Source organism: Aspergillus foveolatus (assembly GCF_047715535.1).
Source record: "Aspergillus foveolatus strain CBS 279.81 unplaced genomic scaffold BDW70scaffold_22, whole genome shotgun sequence".
Classification (NCBI taxonomy): Eukaryota; Fungi; Ascomycota; class Eurotiomycetes; order Eurotiales; family Aspergillaceae; genus Aspergillus; species Aspergillus foveolatus.
The window spans coordinates 1-10,705 of NW_027396086.1; the positions used below are offsets into that span (position 1 = coordinate 1).

General features: G+C 47.9%; 5 protein-coding genes across 5 annotated transcripts; all 5 read left to right on the forward strand.

The window, feature by feature from the left end:
* Nucleotides 1-507: 507 nt before the first annotated feature.
* BDW70DRAFT_46691 (U2 snRNP complex subunit CUS1) lies at nucleotides 508-2,665 on the forward strand. The gene is made up of 2 exons (XM_073744072.1): nucleotides 508-842; nucleotides 901-2,665. The coding sequence occupies exons 1-2, from the start codon at nucleotides 786-788 to the stop codon at nucleotides 2,491-2,493; spliced, it is 1,650 nt and encodes a 549-aa protein (XP_073596202.1). The 5' UTR covers nucleotides 508-785; the 3' UTR covers nucleotides 2,494-2,665.
* A 1,469-nt stretch (nucleotides 2,666-4,134) lies between these two features.
* BDW70DRAFT_46717 (uncharacterized protein) lies at nucleotides 4,135-4,916 on the forward strand. The gene has a single exon (XM_073744073.1). The coding sequence runs from the start codon at nucleotides 4,267-4,269 to the stop codon at nucleotides 4,798-4,800; it is 534 nt and encodes a 177-aa protein (XP_073596203.1). The 5' UTR covers nucleotides 4,135-4,266; the 3' UTR covers nucleotides 4,801-4,916.
* Nucleotides 4,445-6,669, forward strand: BDW70DRAFT_135587 (SWIRM domain-containing protein). Its single transcript, XM_073736717.1, has one exon. The coding sequence runs from the start codon at nucleotides 5,034-5,036 to the stop codon at nucleotides 6,210-6,212; it is 1,179 nt and encodes a 392-aa protein (XP_073596204.1). The 5' UTR covers nucleotides 4,445-5,033; the 3' UTR covers nucleotides 6,213-6,669.
* Nucleotides 6,670-7,271: 602 nt separating this feature from the next.
* On the forward strand, nucleotides 7,272-9,183 carry BDW70DRAFT_46724 (CDC50/LEM3 family protein). The gene is made up of 6 exons (XM_073744074.1): nucleotides 7,272-7,460; nucleotides 7,512-7,548; nucleotides 7,603-7,699; nucleotides 7,761-8,469; nucleotides 8,525-8,687; nucleotides 8,732-9,183. The coding sequence occupies exons 1-6, from the start codon at nucleotides 7,361-7,363 to the stop codon at nucleotides 8,829-8,831; spliced, it is 1,206 nt and encodes a 401-aa protein (XP_073596205.1). The 5' UTR covers nucleotides 7,272-7,360; the 3' UTR covers nucleotides 8,832-9,183.
* On the forward strand, nucleotides 9,006-10,542 carry BDW70DRAFT_46759 (zinc metalloprotease). The gene is made up of 2 exons (XM_073744075.1): nucleotides 9,006-9,601; nucleotides 9,685-10,542. The coding sequence occupies exons 1-2, from the start codon at nucleotides 9,320-9,322 to the stop codon at nucleotides 10,336-10,338; spliced, it is 936 nt and encodes a 311-aa protein (XP_073596206.1). The 5' UTR covers nucleotides 9,006-9,319; the 3' UTR covers nucleotides 10,339-10,542.
* Nucleotides 10,543-10,705: the final 163 nt, after the last annotated feature.

Sequence of the window (10,705 nt, forward strand, 5' to 3'; positions counted from 1 at the left end):
TATATATATACTTAAAGAGTATATAGTTCTATCATGATTAATTGATTATATACGTACGATTATAGAATCTATAATACCAGTTTAAGATAAAATACATAAAATACAATGTAATATATCTTACCTGAAGGTATATAGATATATATCCTATAATATTCCGATATTAAGATTCAATTTACTCTAGTGTGCCTATTTAACAATATTGTTATGGGTTGAACCCCAGAATAACGGCTCAGGCGTGGCCTTCGCTGCTATATAGGGCGCTAGATTCAACTGATCATTCTGATCAGTTGTCTTGTACCTTTTTAGTCAAGCGGTCTGACCTATACTAGCGCGTAGGTATCCAGCCTGTTACAAATATAAACCTGATCATATGAGGTTTGGCCGAGGTATTGGAGCTCCGAAAATGCTGGACTAGTATGGGATACAATGGTGGCCGACTCGCTTGCATGGCCGACTCGCTTGCCAGATACGTTAGGGGTATAGCTTATATAATACAAGTACAGTTTGGTCAGGGGGCAGCGCGGCTTAGTCTGAGTTGTTGCCCATCATGAGATATTGAAATCACGTGAGAATGAGCAATAGCTGATTAAGTGTAAGGTAGCCGCAGCGCCCAGACGCAGATCTGCGCCGACCCTGAAAGCATCAGTCGCACTGATTTGAGAACGCATTAAAATCCCGTGTCCTTCAATTTCAACACAAACAGCAAAATCATATTCTATCCCACTATACAGTCGGCACCTAGACCAAACTTGTCACATTGCAGCTCGCGACCCAAAATCATCATCATGAAACCGAGTAAAAACCAGTTAAGAAGAGCTAGAAAAAAGGCGTTGAAATCCCAGGTATGCTTCCCAGAATACCCACAGTTCTAGCTTTACAAACGAATTGACAATCTTCAAGGGCACCTCGTCAACCGGTAACCAAACTGACAAACAACATGAAGAAGTCTCACCCCCTGCTCTGGCAACAAATGGTATTGATAAAGGACATATCGATACGCTAGACCCAGAAGATCCCCTCTGGCAAATGTACAAGGACATCGCTACTAAATTCGATGATACTGAAGACATCTCCCCGGAAGCTGAACCTTCAAAACCGGAGGTGTATTTCGATGATGATGCCGACATTCCGGAGGAAGAAGAGAATAAAGTTCCCACTCTATCAAAGCGAAAACGCAAAGAATTGAACAAGCTCTCCGTCGCTGAGCTAAAAGCAATGGTCAAGAAGCCTGAGTTAGTGGAGTGGACAGATACCTCAGCCCCTGATCCGCGGCTCCTGGTTCATCTAAAAGCGCACCGAAACGTTGTCCCAGTGCCGTCTCATTGGTCTCTCAAACGTGAATATCTATCGTCCAAAAGGGGGATCGAGAAGGCACCATTCTCGTTGCCAAAATTCATCCAGGAGACGGGAATAGCGGAAATGCGCGATGCTGCACTAGAAAAGCAAGAACAAGCGACTCTCAAGCAGAAACAAAGGGAGAGGGTGCAGCCAAAAATGGGACGACTAGATATTGACTATCAGAAGTTATACGAAGCTTTTTTCCGCTTCCAAACCAAGCCAGAATTGACTCGATACGGTGAAGTTTACTATGAAGGAAAGGAGTTTGAGACTAACCAGCGACATCTGCGCCCCGGGGAGCTTAGTTCAGAGCTGAAGGAGGCTCTTAATATGCCGCCTGGTGCTCCCCCACCTTGGTTGATAAATCAACAGCGATATGGGCCGCCCCCCTCTTACCCAGCTTTGAAGATTCCAGGCCTTAATGCCCCCCCGCCGCCGGGTGCTATGTGGGGTTATCACCCCGGCGGCTATGGGAAGCCGCCAGTCGACGAACATAATAGACCCCTTTATGGAGGCGACATTTTCGGTGTTTTGCAACCTCAGCAAACTATGCAGCAGGGCGAACCAGTCGAAAGAGATCTCTGGGGAGAGTTACAGGAACCAGAATTATCCGATGAGGAAAGCGAGGATGAAGAGGAAGAGCTCGACGAAGAGGACGTAGACGCAGGGCTGCAAACCCCCAGTGGAATGGAAAGTCCAAGTGGGCTAGTGTCAGCAGTTCCGTCAGAGCTGGCTGGTGTTGAAAATGTCTCCGGAGAGTTTGATGTGCGAAAGCACTATCAAGGAACGCAAACAGAGGAGTCTGCTGATCGCCGGAGTGCTTATCATATCATCCCCGAAAGGCAAACGGAGGTACAGGGCTTTTTTGGCGGTGACAGGGCGTATGATTTGCGCCCAGCTACGGATAGCTTACCTGTACTGGGAACGGAAGACCAGACTCGAAAGCGCAAGAAACCCGGAGATGTTGATGTTTCTGTTAATCCGGATGATATGCAAAGTGAGGATGGAATCAGTAAGGACAATCTGCAAAGGCTTTACGAATCTCAGAGGCAGCAGGAGAGCAACCCCAATTGGGAGTTCCAGGAAGATCTCAGCGACATGATTGCCCACGAGAGTAGGAAAAGGCTCAAACAGGAGAAGCGACACAAACACTAAGGTCAATAGAACTCCGTGTGGCCCACGGGTTGCGGAACTGCGTGTGAGATACTTTCAGGTATTTGTCTGCAAAATCATCATATGACTCTCTTACCATTAGCTCGGGATGATGTTCTATTCTCACATCATTTCTGGCTATGCCAACTCATGTCGTGTCAAGGCCCGTTGCTTTATACCATGTGCCATTGGGGTGCGTTGATATGGCTTCCTCTTACATATCTTAACCCTTTTTGATCCTATTTGCGAACTCCACTCGAACGTGCTGTAGGCTTTTCTCTTACCCAGCATCCGCTTACGGTATGGCTACCATGTAAACAAACCTCGGTACCCTTGGAGATAGGCCATGATACATCAGCTACTGCACACTTGCCTCGAAGACACGGCTATCAGTACTGCCGGTGCGTTCGGTATTTCAGTTCTGGTCGCCCCGAGCAGCATCGCATTCGCTGTTTTGTTACTTGCGTCGGTAAGTACTCTCCGCAACCAGTTTCTGCGAATCTGAGCCATGGATCCTTCGAGTTTCCTACTGTTTGTTTGTTTGTGTGTTATGAGTGTGTGTTTTGAAAATGCTGTTGCTTACACCGCGAGGGTTATCCTGTAGTCAGAAATAATTGATGAGACAGCCCTGCGCTTTTTTCCTTCGATGTTAATTTTGTCTAAGCAACCAATGAACTTGGTAATTTCCAGCCCATAATTCCATGTCAGGCTCGCCAAATAGGCGCGTTAGAACAACCCTTGACCTGCTTTTGTTGTGATGAGGCTCTTTGTCAGATTACTGAAGTTTAGTAATGGTCTGGATACCACGCTCGGTGCCCGCCCTGTAAAGGCATGTGCCATGCAGCACAAGACCTACTGACTTTTTTTTTGTTCTGTGATTTTGGATGTAGCCTCCAGAATGATACTCCTTTCAGATCACGTGATGTTGGACCTGTAGCCGAAGTTCCTAGTAGAGAGCTCAACGAGGAACTGGACACGGCATAAGAGGTCGTCAACGCTGCATGAGCATAGTTGTATATCAGAATGCCTCATGATATCACTCCACAAAAGATCTACAGAATACCTCGTTGTACCAGGGTTTATTAATTCCAATCCCACGTGGAGTGGCGCTTTGGTGCTCCACGGCCAGCTTAGGCACTACTTCAATACTCAGAGTATCGCCGCGTCACCCTACTCCTACTGTTCAGAAGGTACTCAACATTTTTGAAATGTGCGTAGGTGTATGGCATGCAGGTTCAGACTATCCTTGAGCATCGACTATTGAACTGCATCAAGAATGCATGTTCATGCGTCAATCTCCTTAGCTGATATCAGTATTAATCAGGTCCCACTTGGATGATTGAGTCATAATACAAAATACTACTCTGAAGCATTTACTGTACATTATGACTGAAGGCTACCGCAGGAAATAATTCTTACTGGCTGGTATAGTACCTTAAAAAGTCTCTTCTGGAGATTCAAGTTGAGTCATTTCTGCTCGGCCGTCGTCGGAAGCGTACTCCGTACTCATTGAGGCGGGGTTACCAAGACCCTTAACTCCGCAAGGTGGCGGAAGCCCGATACCCTCTCGAGACACCCGAACCTAAGGCAGCCACCAATCTGATATCCATGGCTCTCAGCCCAACATCTGACGACGACTCAATTGTTTGCAGCCATTGGCGGATTTGCAGTCATCAAGGTAGCTCGTCCCCTCAAATGGGACGGCCAGACAGCCAAACGCCAAGCCAGCCGTAACCTTCTAAAATTATGCCTCATCTGCCATGTAGTTGACTGTAGATGCTGCGAATCACCCTAGCCCCTTCCCGTGACAATTGTCGTCATGTGGTGGATCATCCCCCCCTCCTCCGATCACACGCTCACTTATGCCTTGCCGACTTAGAGAAGGCTGGACTGATTCAGTCTCCAGATATAAGGTATGACGCCCATCTTCGAATATGGTTAAGAAGGTCATATGGCGCTTGCTATCTGCCTGATATATCCAATTGGTACTGCGGTGTTGGGAATTGGCTTCGCTGCTTCTACAGCCACGCACCACCCCCGCAGTCTCGTGAACATCCATTGTACAATAACAAGCATAGAACTTCAGGCCCATCCGCCCATCAGCAACGCATTGACTCATACGTAAACCCTTTAGCCAAAGCCTCCCAGGGGCGCTTTGATTTATTCTTTCTCACTCCCAGGGCTTTGCTTCTCGTCTTACAAGTTGTTGAGCTTTTCTGGCTTGCTCTGATTCCCTTATCGCCGAGACTAGGCCATCACTTTCCGGAGTACTTGTTGCCTGCCTGTCGCCACAGAACAAAGAGGCCCTGACAAATCACCTTCACGTGTGCTCAGCCGTGTGCTCAGCCAGTATTGCGAAACTCCCTCCGTTCCATTGACTTCTATAAACATCACTCCATCACCATCATCCTTATCCCCGCCTGACATTTAGGCCACTATATATCGAGACGGTCGCCAGCGATTATCTTGTGGATCTACCTCGCATCAGTCTCTACTCGACTCAAAGCGCGCCATACCTAGGTTCCGGTGCCGCACTCTTTGAGATGACATCTTTCCCTACAGCCTCATTGCTGGCATCGAGTCATAAGCCCAGCATGGGCCGTCTACCTTCGGTGTCCAGCCTCATGTCCCCCCCAGAGTCTAAGCCGTTCGAATCATTTAACTCCACATTTCCTCCTCACAAGTTATCGCAGGATCAATCACATTCTCAGGAAATGAAGCTTGCACCCATTTCAGTTAACCGGAAACGGACACAGTTAGAAATGGAACTACCGTCGCCGCCAGTGACTCCGTACGTTGGGAACAACAAGAAAAGCAAGTCGACCGACCCTGAGCAGCCTGATGGGGATGTATTGGTCTCATCACGAGATCCTGTTCTTTTCTCAACGCATGAGCCCGTTCCCGAAATTGCCAGTTATGAGCCGCTAATTGCCCCCCTGCTGCCGCCGTCTCCCGAAGCGGTGATGGAACAGCACATTGATTCTCATATGGCCATGTTCGACAATAAACTCAATAAACCAACGCGCGATGAGTATTTCCTGGCTCTTTCTTGTGTTCCGATTGTATCAGCTCAGTACAATCGGAATCCGGCGGCGTGGGCCAAAGAGGAGAGACATACCCTTGAGCGTCAATTAATCATGATGAACCGGCATCGCCCAGAAGTTTCAAATGGCAGATTGAAAAGAATCGCGCCAGCGCCAACAAAAAGGGTGGTTCCTGCTCAATCCCGTGTGCAGCGGACGCCCAGAGTAAAGCGCACACCAAAGTCCACCCCGAAACAAAAGGTTTTGGATTCGTTTGACGTACACACGCCGAACTCCAAGCCTTCTCGTGCCATCGGCACGAGCAGGGATGACACAGATTTTAGCTCCATCAAAGATTATTCGCCCTCTTTAGAGACCCTTGGTGGCAACGCAAAAGCATTGAAGGCAGATTGGAAAGGTCAGATGCTGGACCTAAGTAATGACCCCGACCGGCACCTCTTGAGCCCGGCTGAGTTAAACCTGGCTGCCACTCTGAGGCTCTCTTGTGCTACCTATCTCTGCAGCAAGCGGCGCATCTTTGAGGCTCGCGTCAAAGCTTTGAGAGTTGGCAAAGAATTCCGCAAGACAGACGCTCAACAGGCCTGCAAGATTGATGTGAATAAAGCAAGCAAGCTTTGGACTGCTTATGAACGGGTTGGTTTATTCAACCCAAGTCATTTTCAGGAGTATCTCAAATGATGAGATGTCACACCGCAGGGCTGCTCCGATAGCCCGCGCAATGTCCCGTTCACTTGGTGTTCTTTTGCTATCCGGCTAATTGGTTAGCAAGTCGACTCCATGCTCCATTATATCCAGCATACGGCCTCATACCCCTGCTTCTCCTCTTTTCATCAGGTCACTGCATAAGGACTCTGTTTTGTTTTGTTTGCTCCTTAATTCACAAGGCATGGTTGGTTAATCTATATGCGACCCTGAGATAGGGTCTTGATTTGGCTCATTGGTTGTTTTGCCCTGGACCATGCTACAGGCGTTTGGTTGCGGGTCTGCGGTCACTTCGAAACGGTTAGCGTTGAATTTTTGCTCAGATAGAGTTGTTCCCCAATTGAGCTTGTGTGGAAATCGCACATTATGAGTTCTGTTGTTGTCTTGATGTTCGAACCCTTAGTTTCTCAATAAATGGTAGATCTGATTTTTTCTTGACGCATATGGACTAATGGTTCGGAAAGGAGGAGACCCGGAGTAGGAAGCCCGGTCTACAGGGTCGGGGTAGTGTGCACCTGTGTCCCACTCTACCGCAGTAAATACGGTGTAATAGTAGATTACTCTGTAAATGAAGTCGAGTAATATTTATGTATCACTGACCCTACAAAAGGTAGTGGTATAACCCTTTCATGGTCAAGGCGCTGCATGCGAATGTATTAAGGGTTGTATAATCAATCCCATCTGCCTGAGATGCAGGGTTCATATTGCCGCGATATCATACCAATCAATGGAATTGTCCTGTGCGTGATTTTAGAAGAACGAGCAAGGCCCGACGTAGCAAAGGAGCTCTTAGGTACTAAATCACCCGCATGCTTAGTAAATCCCCTGCGCAGAACATTTTTGCTCAGCCCAGCTGTGACAGAGAATAAACAGAGTATGCAGTACACTTACGTTGTATTTGGTCGGTGGGACTGCATGCGTCGTGAAAAGCGAATCAGAGACATAGCTAAGATTAGCTTGCCATGCTGACTCAAGAATTCCTGGGGCGATGCCTACCAAGCACGCAACCGCCGTTATCTGCGCCACCACGGTTTGTCTAGTTAGACAACAGCGACAATCTTCGCTGTCACACGTTCGCTTACCTTTATATCTATTTACATATGGAATGGGTCTTATGAGAAACTATGTCTCATTCACAGGGGAACAGCACTGAGCCATTTAGTGAGCAAGAACATAGGGGAGATACCGACATCGATAAGAAGCCCAAAAACAGAAGGCCAGCAAGTGAGAGCTCCGCATCATCCGTACGATTCCACATACTGATTGAGGGTACAGACACTGCCTTCCGGCAACAACGTCTAAAAGCCTGGCAGTAAGTCCGCAAATGCAAATGCTTATGCTGGGGTTAGTAGTTGACGGGCTGCAGGCCGATTTTGACACCTAAGAGTGTTTTACCTCTCTTTTTTATCGTCGGAATCATTTTTGCCCCTATCGGCGGGTTATTGCTATGGGCTAGTTCAACTGTACAATCAGACTCCCCCGTACCTTTGTCTTGTTTTCTGACTTTGAGTTTTTTGCTCTTAGGTTCAAGAATTAGTGATAGACTATTCGGATTGCAAGGACGCCACAACGGATGCTGTATCGATCCCTGATGATAAATTCAAATATACGTTCAAATCGTCTTTCGATCAACGGCCATCCTGGCAACGTTTCCGTAACGACAATGGAGAGGATCACTGCCGACTGATGTTTGATATTCCGGATACTATAGGGCCGCCGGTTTTCATGTACTACCGTCTTACCAACTTCTACCAGAATCATCGAAGATACGTGAAGAGCCTCGATATGGATCAGCTGAAAGGAAAGGCTGTCAAAAACGCCACTATCAATGGTGGCTCATGCGATCCCCTCAAGCTTGATGAAAACGGAAAGGCCTACTATCCCTGCGGACTCATCGCGAACTCCATGTTCAATGACACAATTAATAACCCTATACTTGTTAACGGCCGCCGTGGTGATCCCCAGACGTACAATATGACCAAGAAGGGTATCGCGTGGGACAGTGACAAAGAGCTCATCAAGAAGACTGAGTACGAACCGGGTGCGGTAGTTCCGCCACCCAATTGGCGAGAGCGCTATCCCAACTACGATAATGGAATCCCAAATCTGCATGAAGATGAGGATTTCATGGTTTGGATGAGAACAGCCGCATTGCCCACATTTAGCAAGCTGTCCCGGAGAAATGACAACGAATCCATGCAGTCGGGACGATATCGGTTGGACATCAAAGATCGTGAGTTCATAGTAATGAGAGTAATTGCGTACGTATAGTGCTGACAGCATGCCAGCTTTTCCCGTCACCGATTATGGCGGTACCAAATCTATTCTAATTTCCACCCGAAGTGTTCTTGGAGGCCGAAATCCATTCATGGGGATTGCCTACGTTGTTGTTGGAGGTGTCTGCGTTCTTCTCGGAGCTATGTTCACAATTGCGCACCTAGTCCGTCCAAGGTAAGGCTTTTCCTTTCCAACCGGCCATAAGCTGACATCTTCAGGAAACTGGGAGATCATGCATATTTGACTTGGAACAACGAACAGGATAGCTCCGCTATCGCGACTGGGCGGGATGATAGGAATGGGGCGCATTCCCGTTAAGTTTATTTGTTTGGCGTTCAATTTCCCTGTATTTCCCTTTTTCATTTTCACATACTGTATATCAATAATGCTTGCAAACATGCCCCTTGATACTGATTCGAGTGGTATCCCGGCTTTCATTTCGGCTTTCTCAATTTGGTAATGGGCAGCAGAGTGTTTATGGTTGAGGCGTCCTAAGGTTGTATTAGCGCATACGGGCCTGATTTTCAGCAAATCCTTATAAGTTTGAGGTGCTGCAGCGTGTTGCGTCTTTGGCTTTGAACACGGAGTATTTACTTGGGGCAAATGAGCTCCTTTCCCATGTCCGCCATCCGCGGTCTCTGCATCCCTTGCTGTCTCATTCTCGGCCTGGTTCAACAAATTTTCCAATGCCAACAATTGACAATGATTGCATACCATGCCGCGTAACTGCTAGCAACGCTGGGACTCGTTTTTAATATTGCCCAACATCCTCGGTAAGTCCAGGCACGTTCATTCCCTCAGACGAGATGCTTCAACTTCGTCAACTCCAGGGCCTGGTTCTCATGCTGGCCTTCCTTCAGCAAACCTGTCTTGCTGCTCCTCGTTGGGGCAGGGGATTTTGTGCTACTGCAGGCCCAGATGAATCGTTGAAGGCGGAATTTAGGAGAGTGAGCGCTCTCGGGAATGATGGCATACTCGAGCAAGAGAGTCGGAAGGCGCTGGAGCTTATTGAGATAGAGATATGGTTCCATGTCGTGAGCAGCAAGGCGAGTGGCGACGTGGTATCGGACGGTATGATTGCTACTCAGGTTAGTTCTGGATCTTTATTCGTGTGCCAGCCCAGCTATTTTTTCCATCGCATATTGTTGATTAATGGACTAACTATAATAAGTTATCATACCTCCAAGATGCATATCAAAACGCCTCAATAAGCTACCGTCTTGAAGGGGTAACGCGCCAGATCAACGATAAATGGGCGCGTAATGAAGACGAGCTTAGCATGAAAGATGCACTCCGTAGAGGCAGCTACCGAACCCTCAATGTCTACTTCCAGTCCGATCTCCAAGTTCTCTCAGGCTCCGAGGCTCAGGGTAATGTGCTCGGTACTTCGGAACAGTTATCCTCAAGCGTCCTCGGTTTCTGCACTTTACCCGACCCCAGTATTAACAGTACTAGTCCGCGTTCCAGCTACGTGAAGGACGGATGCAACGTGCTTGCAAAAACTATGCCAGGGGGGTCTCTAACGCATTATAACCGAGGCGGAACCGCCATACACGAAATTGGTCACTGGAACGGACTCCTGCACACTTTCGAGGGGGAGTCTTGCTCCCTTGACAACGAGGGTGATTTTATACATGACACACCCCAGGAGTCTGTTCCGACCGATGGATGTCCTGCTCGCAAAGACTCATGCCCAGGAAGCCCGGGTGTGGACCCTGTACGCAACTTTATGGATTATTCTTCTGATGAGTGTTACGAGCACTTCACGCCGGCCCAGGTTAAAAGGATGCGTGACATGTGGTTCACGATGAGGGAAGGGAAATGATAAAATAGCCTCACTGGTTCACCACGGTTCGATCCACATGTAACATGTGATGACAGGGACAGGGAATTGGTGCAAATTGATACATAGCGGACCTTATGGACAGCGCAATGATGCCATATGTGGCCGTACAGCATGATTCATTCATAACTGATTGACGGTCAATGAGAAAGCCCTTTTCCTGGACCCCTCTGCACCCCAGCCTGTAAAATGGAAGGCCGTATGATGGGCCTTGAACCAAAATCCGTTAGGGTTATGAATCCAACCAGCTAGGTTGCCGATTCTTCCGTCAGAACGCGTTCGCCCCATTTCAACAAGGCAGGCTGTCTGTCTATAGCCAGATAATATAGGTCAACATGTCCTTCCGGAG